At 48.2% G+C, this 19053-nt stretch overlaps 1 protein-coding gene across 1 annotated transcript in view; it reads left to right on the top strand.

Moving 5' to 3' along the window:
- syngap1b (synaptic Ras GTPase activating protein 1b) overlaps positions 1 to 19053 on the top strand; it is a gene marked incomplete at both ends in the record, with an annotated part of 516339 nt that overhangs the window by 242716 nt on the left and 254570 nt on the right. Inside the window, one exon of the mRNA XM_084336516.1 lies at positions 9259 to 9364. Within this exon, the coding sequence (XP_084192642.1) occupies positions 9259 to 9364 (106 nt within the window). The remainder of the gene's footprint in view (positions 1 to 9258; positions 9365 to 19053) is intronic.

Below are 19053 nucleotides of genomic sequence, written 5' to 3'. Positions count from 1 at the left end.
CAGGCGAGCGAGAGCGCTTCCAGGCGCAACAAAGGAGCGAAGACGACCGAATAAGACTGGAGACCAGACGCCTCCAGACAGAAGAGAACATCGAGCGAAGCCGCGCCGACGTCGCAAATGCACAGCTCCACGCCGCCCATGCCAGCGCCAATGCCCAGCGCGACGTCGCCAATGCACAGCGCGCCGCTGCCCAGACCAGCGCCAATGCGCAGCGCGATGCCGCCAATGCCCAGCGCGAAGCAGCGCGCGACGCAGCCCATGCCCGGCGCGAGGCAGAGCGCGACCGGATGCAGGCGGAGCTGATGGACAAACTGGTTGCCATGGCGACACCCCCTCACTCCGCACGGAGCTCTCAGAGGTCGTCAAGACATGGGTCTAGGACACATTCCCCTACCCGACGAAGCGACCCGGGACCCCGCCTACAGGAGGATCCTGTCCACGTCTCCGAACCCCGCCTACAGGAGGAGCCTGTCCACGTCTCCGAACCCCCTCCCCAGCCGGTCCATACGAGACCCAGCAACCGGGTAACGGAACCGGACCACGCCGAGAGACTGAGCAGACGACTCCAGGTCCTAGCAGAGGAAGAGGAGGAGGAAGAGGAGGGGTGTCAAGCCGACCAGCAGCAACGTGCTCTGGCCCAGGAGGCCCAGTACAGCCCCGACCCGCAGCCACGTACTCAGGACCAGGAGGTCCAGTACAGCCCAGAAGTCAGCCCCGAGGCCCTGCGCTACAAACCCCCGACTCAACTCACGGGTGAGTTTGACGCACCGCCAGCCCCGAGGAACAGCACCTGGGTACCCGACCTTCGGTACCCACCAAGTACCAGCCCAAGACGACACGCCAGAGGAGACTCGCCTAGGAGGCCTCTCCCCCAACGCTCACCGATGTATCAGTCACCCACAGCGTCATACATTGCCACGCCGTCAATCCCAGACTTCGTCTATGAGAATCGAGCACAGTACACGGAGCTCCGGATGTGCCTAGAGACAATGATGGTGGATGTCGCTGATGAACGCCACAAGTATGCAATATTACTGAAGCACCTGAAAGTACCGCGAGCGCACAATATAGCGCTGGCCTACGCCTCCTCTTCGACACCATACACAGCGGCCCTTGCAGCGCTGGACCAGAGATATGGACGTATATGGGATTACGTGATAGAAGAGATAAGGCATATTGACCGCCTACCCCCAGCCACAGACAATCGAGCACTGGACGACCTGTCCATCAGAGTGCAGTCCCTGGTAGGGATGCTGGGAGCGCAGAGGGAAAAGGGTAGGCATGAACTATACGCCAACTCAAATGTAGAGAGGATCTTGGAGAAGCTACCGCCCGCCCGACAGGAGCGCTTTAGGCGGCAGAGAGACCACCGAGACCCTAATGGCCCAAAACCGAACCTCCTCGATCTAGCCGACTTCCTGGCGAGAGAAGTCAGCAGCTTACGGCTAGATACATTCGGACGGAGCACCCCTGGCTCCAGAGAAGGACCCAGGAGAATAAATGATGGAAGAAGATCGGTGACTGTCATGCACCAATCAGAGTCAGTACCGCAGCACTCCAACCACAACACCCCCTCGACGAAAGAGGACCAGTGGAAGATTGAGTGCCAGTACTGTGGGGGAGAACATCGGCTCCACCAGTGCGAGGAATTTAAGAAGCTGACCACGGAGGATGTGAGCCAGTGGGTCAAGGACCACCGCCGCTGCTTCCGCTGCGCGCGCAGCCACCTAGCAGCTGAGTGCCACCTGAAGAAAAAGTGCAGCAGGTGCGGTGGCACCCACCTGGAGGTCCTGCACGACATCAACAAGCGTCACCCAGGACAACAGAGTGGGCCCGTCGCGGTAATGTACCACGCCGAGGCGGTGGCACCAGCACCGAAGTTCCACCAGACCGCTCCCTTCTGTCCCGACTGCTACGGCAGACACTGGCGGACAAGGTGCGACTCGTACCACATAGAGTCTACGTCACCACCCACAGGAGTGCTCCTCATTGACCAGCACACCGAGACCCCCCGAGTGCTCCTCAAAGTGGTCAGAGTGCTCCTGAGCCACGGGGACAAAGTCATGGACACTTACGCCGTCCTTGATGACGGGTCAGAGAAGACCCTTCTGCTCGCGTCCGCTGCGGCCCAGCTGGGACTGCGGGGGAGCGAGAACCAAATGACGATTCGGACAATAAGAAGAGATTTAAAGACGATAAAGGGCGAGAATGTCTCCTTCACTATCGCAGCAAGCGGGCAGCCAGAGCGACGGTACAAGATCACAAATGCTTTCACCAGCCAAGAAATAGGACTATCGCAGTACACCTACCCTGTCACCAAGTTGATGGATAAATATGTGCACCTGCGCCAATTACCTATCCCGCTCATGGACGGCGCTACCCCGACCCTGTTGATAGGCTCCGACCATGCAGAACTCATAGTCCCGATAGACCGGGTCCATACAGGACCCAGAGGTTGTCCTGCAGCAGTCGAGACCCGCCTAGGATGGACATTACAAGGGCCCCTCGCTAAATCTCTCAACCGAACAGCAGCCACTAGTTGCCTCCACTCCAGAGAGACAGAAGAAGACACCGGCCTCTCCCCCATACAGCAGAGGCTATTGACATTAAGCGAGAGGCCCGTGAGAGAAACGTGGGTACCAGAGGGAGTTCGGAACTCCACCCCCCTCAGCTGCGCTTCAGACGTAGCTGACCTCGAACCCAGCACCCCAAGCGACTCCTTGACGGGGCGGCCGGGACCGGCCCCTCCTCACACGGGGTACAGAGCGAACAAGAGAAACAGACGGAGGAGGAGAAAGCACAGCCAAGCCAAGATCAAAGCAGTCTCAGGCCCGCTTCCTCCTAAGCCCCCCTTCATCCCGTCCAGTCGTCATGACCATAGACCAGTCACTACCCCGAGCTGCGTGGCCGGCCGGCTGCGTAAGCAAAGTGACCACTGGTGCCGACGGAAAGGTCAGAGTGGCAGAAGCGCTCGGCCAAGGGCGGATCTACAACCGACCCGTGGCGAGGCTGATAGAGTCGCCAAGGCTCCCCGACTTGCCTAATGACGACCATGACCCCCTGACTCTGTGAACTGCCCGACCCCTCACAGACATTGAGTAGTGGACAGTGCGGTTAATCGGCCCCTGCTTAGCTAATTAGGTGGGACTAATTAGGGGGCGGCTGTTACGAAGGGTCAGACTGAACCGAATATATATGTTTATTGCCTGAGATCCCATGTGTGGTATTTGTATATCGTTTGATATCCCCTGTATATTCCTTGTACAATATGCACGGAATATCCCTTTAGTCTAGCAGGACAGACCATGATATTCATTCCTCTATTGGAAGCGATCCCATGGCGCCAGGTACCGAGTAAAGCCTTGCCCCCTCGAGCTGACTTGAAAGGTACCGACGAGATATGTCTGAACATGCCCGCCTTTCGCCCACGGCTACGAGACCAAGAGGCGACAGAAATGAGATAGGCACTATTTGTCCACCGTGGATATAAATATGGCGCAAGAATATAGAACCCCCCTTGCAGTTCCCTTTCAGTTCGCCTTCAGTTCAGTCTGGTTCAGTTACCGAGTAAAGCCTTACCCACTACGCAACGTGCGGTATAGCAGGGCTCGTATCGCCCCAACATAGTCTCGTGTTATCCTAAATACGTCTGTTTGTCGTATCGTTCTCTATATATTAGTAAACCTTCATTACGAGTCAAAGACCACGTGAAGTGGGTAATTGTGTGTCTATAATAGAGCACTTATTGCCGCGTGCTAATAGTACAGTAACGTCAAGTTCAGCCGTGCACTACCGCACCGGAGAGGATATCTACACCGGAGCAGCAGCACCACGGGGGACTTACACCCCACCGGCAGTGCCACTCTCCGGGCAAGGATTATTCTTCTTCATTGCTTTGACCAAGCTGCTGGAACAGAGAACCGCCTACCCCACTGCTACTGTGGGATATACACCTGCCTGTGAGACCATCACTCAAGCCTGTCTCTATCGTAACAGAGGCTCGACGGCTCTCACCTGCAAGGCGCGCACCCTGGGATCAGGCTGCCTCTCCCCGCTGCCACAGGGGTGACATCACCCCCGTGAACCATTGACTTGCCTAGAGCTTTGGCCCCCTCTGCTGGCTTACAACCGGTAGTACACCCTTTCCCAGAAGATCCCTAGATAATTACTTAATATGCACTATTGATTTACCTGCACATTCTTTGCCTTATAAGCGCAATCTAAGTACTGTAAACAATCCCTTTTATGTAATAAATATTCTAACCGAGTATTTTGTGTGGAAAACCTGTTATTGTGCGAGTGTCGTCATCTAGAATACCTTTGTACGGTGTTGGCCAGCAATGTACAAGTCGGTAGTGATTCAATGATATCAGTACTTGATTAATACAGTCAGGGAATTGTACCCCTCAGTTACAGCGATAGCAACTGAACATTTTGAAAGATTAAAGATAGAGTTGATAGCGGATCTATTTGAGGCACAGGGGCGGCGCAGAGAGGGTCACGTCCTCCCCGTCTTAGTCACGGGACATTCAACACTCCGGTCGTTGCTCAGGGACAGCCGGAGACAGGGAGATAGGGGGTGGCGCAGAGAGGGTCGCGAACTCCCCGACATCATCGCGGGACATCCGGCACTCCGGTCACCACTACGAGACCTCCGGAGACAGGGGGGCAAGCAGAGGGAGTCGCAATCTCCCGGCCTTCGTCACGGGACGTCCAACACTCCGGACAACACTCCAGGACAGCAAGTCATAGGAAGACAGGGAGACGGGACAGGCGTTAGACAGCTCATGAGATTGTAGTAGGCGGACATAGCAATAGATACAAGTGGTAGGCATATATGTGAATGGAGTAGATATATGAAGTAAGCGTATTATGTGAATAGAATATAAGTACTTAACCCAGCAATGAAACCGCGTTGACTGTTAATCTGTTAACAGTCTGTTAATCAGTTGACAGGACCACGGACAGACGGCGGAGAATAACTGATCCAAGGCCTCGGAGGTGCATGTAGAGCAGTCACTACAAGCTTGGCCAAGACCCCGAGGCATCCATCACCTTGGTCAGCGCCAGGAGACGGGTACTCAGAGAGAAGGGGGAGGGAGGGGGGGGGGGAGGGGGGGAGAGGGGGGGGGGGGGAAGAGTTAGAGAGTTCCCATGTTTGTGGTGCTGCAAAGGAGCAGACATGTAGTACCCTGTAGTGCCATGTAGTACCCCGTAGTGCCATGTAGTACCCTATAGTACCCCATAGTGCCATGTAGTACCCCGTAGTATTCTGTAGTACCCTGTAGTGCCATGTAGTACCCTGTGGTGCCTTGTGGTACCATGTAGTACCCCGTAGTGCCATGTAGTTCCATGTAGTGCCATGTAGAGCTATGTAAGCCATGTAGTACCCTGTAATGCCATGCAGTACCATGTAGTACTCTGTGGTACCATGTAGTACCCTGTACCCTAACTAAACTACCCTATAGTAAACTACCCAGTGGTACCATGTAGTACCCTGTACCATAACTAAACTACACAGATTAATCTAAAGGTCAGTCCCCGACCAGGTGAGATCAAGGTAGGTTGAAGGAGAGAGAGAAAAGATGAGTCTTAAGCAGGGATTTAAAAGCTTCGACAGAGCAGGCGCCCCTGATGACGGCAGGTAATTTGTTCCACAGGTAGGGAGCGCGGTAGACAAAGGCTCTGTGGCCGGCGGATTTCTTTTTAACCCTAGGGGTCGATAGAAGCCCCGCATTTTGTGAGCGCAGAGCACGAGCGGGCGAGTATCGGGAGATGAGATCGGATAGATAGAGCGGTGCAAGCCCATTTAAAATTTTGTAGGTGAGGAGTAGCACTTTAAAGTCAGAGCGGGCTTGGATAGGAAGCCAATGTAGGGCGGACAAAACTGGTGTGATGTGATCAAATTTTCTAGTTCTAGTTAGTATCCGTGCAGCCGCATTTTGCACGAGTTGAAGATTTTTGATGCTTGAATTAGGTAGGCCTGAAAAAAGTGCATTACAGTAGTCCAGACGTGATGAGACAAAAGCATGAATCAGGGTTTCAGCATCAGCCAGAGTTAAAATGGGGCGTATTTTTGCGATATTACGAAGATGGAAGAATGCAATTTTGGTGACATTTTTTATATGTGCATTAAATGAGAGGGAGGAATCAAAAATTACTCAGAGGTTTTTTATGGTGGAGCTCTGGGATACATGACAGGTATCAAAGTTGAGGGAGATGTCCTGAAACAGGCCTCTGTGGTTTGGGGGGCCAACAATTAACATCTCAGTTTTATCTGCATTAAGGAGTAGAAAGTTTTGCGACATCCATTTTTTGACGGCAAGCAAGCAGGCCTCAAGGTTTTGTAGTTGGGAGGAATCATTTGGCTTAATAGGTATATATAATTGGGTGTCATCAGCGTAAAAATGAAAGTTTATGCCAAATTTGCGTATGATATCGCCGAGGGGTAGCATGTAAATCGAAAATAGCAAAGGGCCCAGGACAGAGCCTTGTGGGACACCACATTGCACTGGGAGGGTCTCAGATGTTAAATCATTATAGACCACGCAGTGTGTTCTATCAGTTAAATAGGATTTAAACCAAGCTAGTGCGAGACCCCGAATGCCAACATGGTTCTCAAGCCGACCTAGAAGAATCGAGTGATCGATAGTGTCAAAGGCTGCACTGAGATCAAGCAATAAGAGCACAGAGGTGAGGTTTGAGTCAAGAGAGAGCAGTAAGTCATTTGTGACTTTGGTAACCGCCGTTTCGGTGGAGTGTAAGGCTCTAAAGCCAGATTGAAATGATTCATTAAGATTATTGTTTGATAAATGGTCAGTAAGTTGCGTTGCGACGATCCGTTCTAACACTTTGGATAGGAATGGGAGATTGGAGATAGGTCTGTAATTTTTCAAGATTAGAGGGTCGAGGTTCGGTTTTTTAAGTAGTGGTTTAATGACGGCTGATTTAAAGGCCAGGGGCACCACGCCAGTAGACAAAGAGGTGTTGAAGATATTGAGTAGGGCAGGGCCTAGAGTTGGGAAGAGTTTTTTGATGAGAGTTGCTGGGAGAGGGTCAAACAGACAGGTTGAAGGTTTAGCCGCGCCAACCAGTTTAGAGAGGGCACTAAGTGAGACGTTTTCAAGGCAGCATAGCGTATGACTGGAATCAAAGTCAGGGGGAATGCCCGTCAAAGGTTGGGAGGGACTCTGATTGTTGAGTAAAGCAACAATTTCATCTCTAATGAGGTCAATTTTCTTGGTAAAAAATGTCATGAATTCGTTAGCCGAGAACGCATGGTTTAGGGCACTTGGTTGTTTCTGCGTAAGTTTTGCAACTGTGTCAAACAGAAACTTTGAGTTGTTTTTGTTTTCATTTATGAGCCTGGAAAAATAAGAGGTTTTGGCAAGTGAGAGTGCCTTTTTGTAGTTACGTAAACTATCATTCCAGGCGAGGCGGAATACTTCGAGTTTGGTCGAACGCCATTTATGTTCAAGTTTGCGACAAGCCTTTGCATTAAGTTGTACCCAATAGCGTAAAAACGTAGCAGTTGAAAGCTTAATGCACTGGTGTGAAAGCATTGCAAGAATGTGCAAACATTGTTTGTATCAGATAGCAGCATAGTACTGTAACATAATCAGATTATAGACAGCTAGTTGGTGAGACAAATGGCCCCAATGCCAAGTGAGTTAACAAGGCCACCAGATACCAGGTACCTCATCAAACAGGTGTGCTCCATTGGCTCAGGGTTTCTTCAAATCACATTTACATTTTTTGTAAATGCTCCAGACCAATATGAGACAGGTCCTACTAATCACCACAAAGTACCCCAAAGAACCCCAAAGTACCCCGAAATACACCAAAGTACCCCAAAGTATACCCTAAAATACTTTGGGGTACTTTGGGGGTATTTTGGGGTACTTTGGGGTATGTTATGGGACTTTGTGGTGATTAGTAGGACCCGTCTCATATTGGTCTGGAGTCGACTATAGACGAGATTGCTGTATCGAGCAGGGATATTTGGCTGTTTCTTTTCTAGTGGAAGCCTTATTTCTATGAATGCAACCAGCCACGAAAAATGTTTGAAAAGGATTCGTGTCTCAGCCAAGGACCTGACAAATGTTATGAATTGAGGGACTTAGGGGCCAAAGGTAGTGGCTTTTTATTTTCTACCAGTAGATTTCAATCTATCCAGACACATGATTGTATGATTTGCTGTGGTGATATACTGTACTGTAGGTACTCTCATCTTGACTCCATGTTGATTTGATGATTGGTGGTTTGAGGAGTGTGTTGTAGAAGACATGTAGGCAAAAACACATGAAACGCAACAAAATGTCTATATATATGGGGCGCCAGGGTGGCGCACCACGTAACTGCACTGCAGACCTACACGGTCGACCCGGGTTCGTCTCCCGAACCCGACATACATTTGCTGCATGTCTTTCCCCCCATATCCTCTCCCGACCTTCCTCTCTCTGCTCTCTGTTGGTCATGTCTGACCTGAAAAAAGCTGTAAAAATGCTAAAGATAAACCTTAAAAAAATATGTCTATATATAAAAGTGTTTTAAATGTAATAATCATTAAGGGAATTTTCTATTAATATTTTATTGCCTTGGTCCTCTTGTTCTTTTGGGATCCAACTTTAAATCTGCTGGATGAAGGCAGAAGTTACTGAGCCTCTTGAAGTTGGAAATCGTTATCTTGCTTACTTCTGTCTATTCGTGCCTAAATCTGTCCCTGCTGGGCTCACTATAAGCTCTTGGAATGTTGCATTTAGAGATAATCTCACTCACAATATTACATTTTAAGTATGATGTATTACAGCTATTTGTCCAGCACAGTGTGGAACAACATGATAGAGAGAGAGAGAGAGAGAGAGAGAGAGAGAGAGAGAGAGAGAGAGAGAGAGAGAGAGAGAGCCAGAGAGAGAGAGAGAGCGAGAGAGAGAGAGAGAGAGAGAGAGAGAGAGGGACAGAGAAATCGAGAGAGAGAGAGCATGCAAGAGAGAGAGAGAGAGAGAGAGAGAGAGAGAGAGAGAGAGAGAGAGAGAGAGAGGGAGGGAGGGACAGAGAAATCGAGAGAGAGAGAGGGAGATACAGAGAAATCGAGAGAGAGAGAGACAGTGAGAGGGAGAGTGGAGAGAGAGAGAGACAGACAGACAGACAGACAGACAGACAGACAGACAGACAGACAGACAGACAGACAGACAGACAGACAAAGAATGTGTGTGTGTGTGTGTGTGTGTGTACTGACCTTGTGCTCTCTGTGTGCAGGTACACCCTTTACTGATGCGCGAGAGACGCTCAGAGTCTCACAGGAACAAGCTGCTGAGGCGGACAGTCAGTGTTCCTGTGGAGGGACGGCACCATCCAGAGATGGGTGAGCTACCCCACCCTTCACGACACCCATCCAACACTTCTGCATTGCTTCAAGACCCTTCTCTGGGTCCCGAAGGAAGTTCCTCTATGGCTGTAGCCCCTGACGAAAATTAAATGAACACACCAACATTATGGGAAATGCACTTACTGTCTTCTCCAGAGTCAGACACGAAGATACTGTGGATACCAATTTCCTCTCTGTGGGTTCAGTAGAAAGCTACCCGGCTGCACAAATTAATGGAAGCAGATATGGGCCAGCTAGCCTAGCTGTTGGCCAAAAACACCTTTCCCGCAGTTTTAAGCTAGGCTAGTAGTCTGTATCCGCTTCCATTCAATTTGTGCTAAGCTAGGCTAGCATGCAGCTGGATAGCTTTCTACTGAATGCGCAGAGAGGAAATTGGTATCTATCTTCTTGTCTGACTCTGGAGAAGATAGTAAGCACATTTCCCATAATGTTGGCATGTTCCTTTAAGGGCTAGATTTTTGGAACCCAATTTGTAGCCTCTTCTTGAGGACGATTTGCCCACCGGCACTTTGGCAACCACTAGTGGCTCGGTGTGCATATGTTGTAATACAATATATATATATCTAATTAAAGCCCCATTTGTTGCCTGTCGATAGCCCTTTCAGGTGACAATATCCGTTCAGCGGTTCTCGAGTTACATGCCGATATTTGAGGCTTGCGCAAATTACACAGTATTGCACAAATACTACTCCCGACTTTCCAATGATACCCCACCTGGGGATATACAAATCAGGGATCTAGGTGAAAAGTTACGAGCGAAAACAGGAAGAGAAAAACCACTCCTAATCACTCATTTCTGAATGAATCTTTATGAAATTTGGACATGTACTACATAAGACTTCAGGCTATGGATCTCCGGAGTTTGTTAAGCCATACGAATTTCTGGGGAAATACTACTTCTGGACTACTAACTACTACAGAAAAACTTGAGTAACAAGTTTTTCTACAACTCAAGTTCAGACCTATGTTACTCTATTTCATTACCACTAAAGGTGAGTTTTCTTTATTGTATCAGAAACTTCAGAATGTCATCTTTCAAAAGAGACCAGGCTCATGCATGTGGTATAAGTCAAGCCAATTTTGTGGGCGCCTGCTCTAGTTACTGCCACAAACCAATGCAAAGTCAATGGAACAAGCTGACTGAAACTGAAATCTGAATCTGAAATGGAGTAAGTTTCAGTGAGCCTCAATCAGCTTGTACAGGCAGGAGCTTGACCCCATGTACTTTGCATTGACTTACTTGACTTAATCCTCTTTACCCCATTGGGGGGCATAGGGCGTCCACCAGAGCTCTCCATCTCACTCTCTTCTGGGCCAGGGCCTTTGCTTCTTTCCAGCTCACTACGATGTTCTTTAGGTCTTGGAGTGTGGAACGTCTCCAGGTGTTTCTCGGCCTACCGGCTTTCCTCTTCCCCTGCGGGTTGTAGTCCAAGGCCTGTCTAGTGATGTTGTTGGAGTCCTTCCTTTTTCTTTTTTTTTATTGATCTTTTTCCCCCTCCATTTTCCTCCCATTGATTTTTCTCCCATCCCAATGTTAGTCGTATGCCAATTCCCAGTCCCTTCCTGGTCGCTGCGCACTTACCCCCCACAGTCAGATCATCTGGGAGAGTGGAGGCTACCACGTGCTTCCTCCGACACACGTCCAGCCAATCACCGCTTCTTTTCACCTGGCAGCGCGGATTCTCATCGAGAGGGCGTAGCGTGTGGGAGGACCACACTATCCCCCTCAAGTCCTATCCGCGCTTAGCAGGCGCCCCGACCGAACTGTAGGAGTCGCTGTTTACAACGACCCGGACCCACCCCGCCAGCTTCTCCCACCCTCTAATACAGCCAATTGTATTAGTGCAGACGGCCAGCCAAGCTGGTGACAACCCCGGAGCTGTGAGCTGGATTCGAACAGGCGAATCCAGCTCACAGCTCCGGGGTTGGTGACGAACGCAATCTCCGCTCGGCCACCTAACCGCCCCCTGTTGGAGTCCTTCCTAAGGGTATGCCCTATCCAGTTCCACTTTCTCCTTTTGATGGTGGTAGCTATGCTGTCCTGGTTGGTTATTCTCCACAGCTCTTCATTTGTGGTTTTGATGGGCCACCACAGCTTGAGGATGTAGCGCAGGCATTTGTTGACAAACACCTGGATCTCGCTTGTGAGGCCCTCAGTAGTCTTCCACGTCTCTTTGCATTGGTTTGTGGCTAACTATCCAGAGCTAGCATGAGGAAGTGGCATAGTTAGAATACTGTGGTTAAATTCCATTGTAGCCAGATGCTACGGCCATCCAAATTCTTCTGGAACCAAATGGGGAGGACACTTTGGAGATCCATGACAGGCTAACTGTAAATGTTGCTAACTCTTCACTTGGTATGCATTATCACTCAGGCATCATAATCACATTACTTCAGTATAACTGAATATGCACTATTTTTAGATTATAATCCCATCAGAAAGATCCTTGCGATATTTAAGCAGGGGGGGGCGGGGGAAACTGTACATTGGAAGGGGTTGGGTTTGGACATTTACAGAGGCCAGTTTCGTATTGCAGTCTCCCGTAGGTGCTCTTTGAGAGTGGTTTTGAAAGTGGGTAGTGATTCACATTCCTTTACAGCTGTGGGTAGGGCGTTCCACATGATGTGGCATAATTTGCGAAACGTGTTTAGTCCCTTGTTTGAGCCGAATCTGGGTTTAACATGATTTGTGGAGCTCCCTCTGGTGTTGTGGTCGTGGTATTCACTGACCTTTGGGAAGTATTTTGACATGTACATGGTTGAGTGGTTTAGTGTATCTTGTAGACCAGGCCCATTGCAAGTTGCTGTACTCTGTCGTCTACTCTAAGCTATCCTAGGTTGTCAAAGTGGGCAGGGGTGAGGTGGGTTCTAGGAGTAAGGTCAAGCAGTAGTCTGACCAGTTTGTTTTGTGATGTTTGTAATTTAGTTTTTAGCGCCTTTGAGGTGCTTTGATACCATGAGGTGCAAGCATAGTCGTAGTACCCTTGAATGAGTGCTCCTGCCAGAGTCTTCAGGGTATTCTTGTTTACCAGAGAGGAGATCCGGTTGGTTGACTTTTTTTTATTACATTGGATGCCATTTTGTCACAGGAGAGATTTGCCTCTAGGATGGAACCCAGGGCCCTCATTTATCAATAATGCGTAGAAAGTGTTCCATTTTCGTTCCTAAGCACGGAATTTAGAATGTCTCTACACACAGAAAAATCGGGATTTATCAAACGTGCGTACACAGGTCGTACGCACACTCCATGTTGATAAATACCATTGTTCTTACCGTCTATGCTCGTGCATGATTAACCATATATGGTAATGAAACACCCCCATGAAATGTGGAAAAAAGAAAGAGTGAGATTGATCACAGAGGTCTAACCAACTAATTTAAAGGGGACATGCATTATAAATGGCTTTTTTCAGTATTTACCATTGTTTTATAGCAATAGGGGTTAGTATCAATGGGTTTGTGTCGCTAATTACCATATTGACTCATCAGTCTAGTCTCGAGTTCACGAGATCTTCCCTCACTCAACTAAGCCGTTCTGATTTGACGGTATTCCTGACGTGAATAGGGTACTGATCTGCAGTAACGCCACCTCTATGGTTGTAGTGCAGTGTAACCCGACACTTCCTCAAACGGGGTTTGACAGGCAGAGAACGAGCGAGAGTGAGAGAGAGAGAGAGAGAGATAGAGAGAGAGAGGGACGGCGGGAGGGACTGCAGAATTGTGTGTAAATGTGTGTGCGCCATCTCTCTCCCTCGTCGGGGACACACACACACAAACTTGACTGCATGTGTGTCGGGGACGTAGGCATAGTGTAACCCGACACTTCCTCAAACGGGGTTTGACAGGCAGAGAACGAGCGAGGAGAGAGGGAGAGAGAGAGAGAGAGAGAGGGACAGCGGGAGGGACTGCAGAAGTGTGTGTAAATGTGTGTGCGCCATCTCTCTCCCTCGTCGGGGACACACACACAAACTTGACTGCGTGTGTGTCAGGGACGCATCTCTCCTCTCTCTCCCTTGTCGGAGCATTACACACAAACTTGACTGCGTGTGTGTCGGGGACGCATCTCTCCGCTCTCTCTCTCTCTCTCTCTCTCTCTCTCTCTCTCTCTCTCTCTCTCTCTCTCTCTCTCTCTCGCTTGCTCGTTCTCTCTCTCTCTCGCTCTCTCTTGTATGTATCACGCTGTGTGGGTGACTGTCACTGAAAGCGCTTATGGGCGGAGCCCATCCAAAGACTCCAGTCACCCGAACAATTGCCTCTTTGAACTGCTGCGGTCAGGCAAGCGATACCGGAGTCTCAAGGCGAGCACAGAAAGACTCAGAAGAAGCTTCTATCCCCAGGCCATCAGGCTGCTAAACAAACAATGAACACTATACAACAACAACCATCAAACGCACATAGCACACACATCCACACGTACACACTCACTTTAAACAAACACACTGTAGCACCCACTCCACACACTTTATAGCACACACTCACTTTAAACAAACACACTGTAGCACCCACTCCCCACACTTTATATTTATTGATGAAGGATTGCACTACAACTCGTAGTACACTGCATAGTATTGTATATTATATGGTAACTCAGTTACGTCTATTCTGCATTGAACATTGTACATATGTCTATACTGAACACTGTGACCTCATTTTCTACTTCTAATTTACATGCTATACTATGTTATTTGATACTATCTTGTCTAGCACAGTATCTGGAGCGTAACAGTAAGAAGCATTTTGTATGAAAGTATTCTGTACTTCTGTATGACAACTATTAAAGAAACTTGAAACTTGAACTTGAAACAGCCTGAAATCCTGCGGCTGGAAAATGATGCTTTTGAGTACTCCATTAGAAATATAAAACATTGATTTTTTTTTTTTTAAATAAACCAGATGTGTTCAATAGACTCACAGGAATTGTGTAAAGTTGCCCAAATAGTGCAAGGAATAGCAATGCATGTCCCCTTTAACACACTGTCGAACCAAGAAGACACAACACGTGTTATGGGAGAAATACGCGACAGGCTGACGGACTTGTACACGGTGATGTCGGATATCAACGACTCCCTAAAGACCATTGCTGCCTGGGCAGCGCAAAATACTAATAAAGGCTGTTAACCACTGTTTGGCATTGGTGTCATTAATAACCATGCTGGAATATGAATGCCTTTTTTTGTTTTGTTTTTTTAAAGTTTGATTGGCTACCTGATATAATATGATTTGTAGATGCATACAATCTATTTTGTCGGTATTAGGTAGCCTATATAAATTATATATAATAGCATAGCCTACTATGCAACAGTAACTTGCGCATAGCCCTGCGAAGCCTGCATACAGTAAACTAACTTGATCATTAATCTAACTGTTGTCCTTGTATCTTTACGCTTATGAAAAGATTAAATAATATTTATAGCCATAGGCTATAGGCCCTCGTTTGGCCATAATAGCCTATTCTCAAATGGCTATCCGCTGTGGGCTATCTCCTCGCTGACGGACCAGTATACCTATACTATATCATATCATATGTCCAAGGAATCGTGGGGCTCTGGGGAAGAAAGTTTGGGAACCCCTGCTATAGCCTATCCTTTATAATGTTATAGGCTATTTTATTTACAGTAGTCTATTTATGATTTTTTCCATAGCCGGTCTCAGTTATGTGGCTGAGACGGATCTGTTACGATGGGGTTGCTAAATGAAGGTGAGAACACAGTTTGCAGAGAGGGAACGGAGGCAGAGACGAGGATCGATGCTTGGAGAAGGGAAGTTTACTTGAGATCCAAGTGCAATACAAATAAAATACTGAATCTACTTACAAACACTTCTCAAAACAAAACAACAAAGCAAGGGAGACGACAGGAGACACGACGGGTAGGGGGACACCGAGGACTTGGAGGAAATGACGCCACAAACATCTCAACAAACCACAGGCAATAAATACAGACCCTAATTAACGCTAATTAGTAATGGACGACAGCTGGGGGAAGAAAGGCATAAGAACTAATACAACAATCAAGACAACAGGAACTAGGACTAGGCTATACAACACACAGAATCAGAGATACAAACACAGAGAACAACCTAAACAGATAACAATTGTAACATCAACAATAAATGTAATGACAGCATACTGTTAAGGATATTTATCATCACAGCATGCATCATTTGTTTGTGACCACTAGAGGGTGGTAGGAGACCATTGTCAGGAGGTAGGGGACCAATGTTCACATCATGTCTGAGGTGTTCTCTCTCCCAGGTTGACCTGACCTGGGAGTGCTGTGGTGTTCTCTCTCCCAGGTCTGACCTGACCTGGGAGTGTGACAGGATCGGGATTAATGAAGCTGCTAGGACTAGACTGCTTCTCGGCTACGAATTAAAGCCACGATTGAAAATAATGTACTTCCTTTCTTGACAATAGCCTATAACAATAATACGAGAGCATACAATAACAATGAATCTCACTGCCATGTAGCCTACGCCATGTGTAGCCTGCCTATGTGATCAATAAAAACTTGAACTTGAATTCCATCATGTCTGTGTGGGAGCTCACATAGGCTGTTGTCACAATGTAAATAAAAACGTGCACTGAAAAGTTACAGTATGTAGATGGTTGATTAAATACAATTAGGCCTGGGTCATGCGTTTCTCCCAGCCACCGGCAATGACTTATCAGCCAAATGCAACGATAAACCATGATGCATTCATTCGGATGCCAATTCCAAATGGTATTTATAGGGTTTGACAATAATTACACTAATCTCGCTATTTTACAATTAATTATAATGAATTACGGGTCATACCGAACACATCAGTGTTGAAACTAATGCAAGAAAGCTTATTTTACGTGTTTTCTTATTCTACCGCTGGGCGCCAGCGGTCAATATACGCACAATCTCAAGCACACGTTCATGTTGATAAGTCCCACCCTTTGCTTAGAAATGATTGTACGCACGGTTTACGCACATATCTGTGCGTACGCACCATTGATAAATGAGGGCCCAGGTATGTAATTTCATTTACATACAGCAGTAGAACATAAAGTAGAGTAAACTTGGACATCCTAATTCTGCATCCCAATCTACGTCAACTGGCAACCCTCTAAAATGATAGCCTATTATATTATGGCGATGAAGACGGTGTGTAATAATGCAGCGTATAGTGTGCTTATAGCGTGCTCATGATACCTTGAAACCCCTCTTGAGCAATGCTCCCAGTAAAGTATTACATAAATGTCTCAAACTGGATGGCTGTTTGCCTCAGTCCGATCCGAGGCTATTTCTGTTTCTCTTATGTGTTTTCTCATGGACCATATCCTTACTTCTTTGTTCCTCACCTTCTCTCTTGCTTTTATTCCCCCTCTCCTCCTCCTCCTCCTCCTCTCTCCTTTCATCTTCTCTGTGTCGTTCCTCTCTGACTGTCCTCTGCTCTGCGTCTGACTGACCCTTCTGTTTCGCTGTCCCACTTTTTGTTTGTTTGTTTGTTTTCTGTCTCTCTGGTCCCTCCTGTGAACGTACTGTAGCACTCAGTCCCCTCTCCACCTCACCTCTCCACCTCCCCTCTCCACCTCACCTCTCCACCTCCCCTCTCCACCTCAACTCTCCACCTCACCTCTCCACCTCACCTCTCCACCTCCCCTCTCCACCTCACCTCCCCTCTCCACCTCACCTCTTCACCTCCCCTCACCTCTCCACCTCCCCTCTCCACCTCAACTCTCCACCTCCCCTCTCCATCTCACCTCTCCACCTCCCCTCTCCACCTCACCTTCCCTCTCCACCTCCCCTCTCCACCTCCCCTCTCCACCTCCCCTCTCCACCTCCACTCTCCACCTCCACTCTCCACCTCCACTCTCCACCTCCCATCTCCACCTCCCCTCTCCACCTCCCCTCTCCATCTCCACCTCCCCTCTCCACCTCCCCTCACCTCTCCACCTCCCCTCTCCACCTCAGTTGGAGTTTGAATATCTCCTCCCAAGATGTCATCAGTGGACACTGAACCCTTGTGTTGTGTTAATTACAGCTAAATTAAATGGTGTAGTTGAAAAAATAGCAATCCTTTTTTCATCTACATCATTTCATCAAGCTGTAATTAACACAACACAAGGATTAAATGTCCTCTGATGCCATCACAGGAGGAGCTATTCAAATTCCCATTAACTGTCAAAAGAAATGAATGTGTGCAAAACAGTTTAGAGCCTTGGGATATGTGTGAGATTATGTGCAAAATAAATCAGCATTGTTTTTCAGTGAAGTGCCCCTTTAAGGGTCAGCAGATAGAAATTGTCCAGTCTTACAAATAGCTTGGTGTCTAGTCTACCTGACAGTAAATTAAACTGGAAAAAGAACACTGAGGTTTTATTCAAGGAGGTTCTATGTTTTGGACTTTTGCAAGACGTAAATATTACTTGTGGCTATAACATAACATACATTATGTACCTTTTTGTTCCAGCAGCAGTCAGATTTTTTTTATGAACACTTTTAGCTGTTAGACATGTCTCAGGTGGCTTCTTACGGTGTTATTTATTTGTTGTTTACTGTGATTGCAATGTCTATATTGGCTTTATTGTTTGTTGACTGTATGAGTTGATTTGGTGGCAAACACGTTTCTCCATGGGGATTAATAAAGATGTCTATCTAATCTAATCCTCCTCGTCTATGACTTCGACCGCCGCTGCCACGTCTCTGCATCGGTACAGTTGCGCTGATTCGATGAGACAAACGTGCCTCGTCTAATTGATTTGTGCGGAGGCCGGGGGGACACGTGGCTGACCTCAGGAAATGCCTGGGAGCTGACACAGCGATGGCCGCGGTGACATATGCTGACACGTCCAATCACCGGATTGTACTGCCTCTCGCCGTAAGAACACGCTAGCCACACGTTCACATTATGCTGCCGCGCTCCGCTGCAGGCGATGGCACGCTGATGACGTTGAGGACCATCTGCTGTGGTGGTGTGCACACATCACCCCCCCCCCCCCCCCTCGAGGACTCGTCCATTCCGAACGGGGATCGATGCCCTCCTCCCTCCTCCAGGCAGCCAGTCATTTGCGGAACAACAAGAAATGAGCCGAGCTGTCATGAAGCCTCAGCTATGGATTGGGTCTCAGGGGGGAAATGGCTTGTGACACGATGACCCATTTTGCTAAAGTGTAGGCCCGTAGCTCGCGGAACTGCAATGGAGGGCCAGCGATGATGACAGTTTGGTTTGATGCTGTAGATGTATTAGAGGAGTTAGGGGGCTTTCTCACGAACCATTCGGGGTCGAATCACAGCCCGATCGCACCCAAATAGGGTGTGGTCGTCCTACTGAGAACGCTCCCCCCCGTCCCCGGGGACGCTGATTCGCTCCAAACCTGGACCGCTGAAATAGGTGGTTCCGGGTGCGGGCGTGGTGTACAAGCTTGTACCAAAACACGGAAGAGGCTTCTGTATCAACTTGCTGACACACACAACGTCGTTACTGTAATGCTTTCATGCTTGCTTGAATTTTGGGCAGATAAAAACATACAGCAACAACTGGACAATACCCACAAAACGATATGTATGGGCAATTTGGCGAGTCAGACCTCAACCAAACAAGCATGTTGAGCATCACGGCTCAGTGGATGAAAACATGAAGCCACGTTACAAGCACAAGACTTCCCTGGCTCGCATTAGGCCTGGCAATTTTTT

Source organism: Notolepis coatsorum, assembly GCF_963971535.1.
Source record: "Notolepis coatsorum genome assembly, chromosome: 19".
NCBI classification, from domain to species: domain Eukaryota; kingdom Metazoa; phylum Chordata; class Actinopteri; order Aulopiformes; family Paralepididae; genus Notolepis; species Notolepis coatsorum.
The sequence above is the reverse complement of the archived record's forward strand: the minus strand, read 5'-3'. Positions and strand labels throughout refer to the sequence as shown.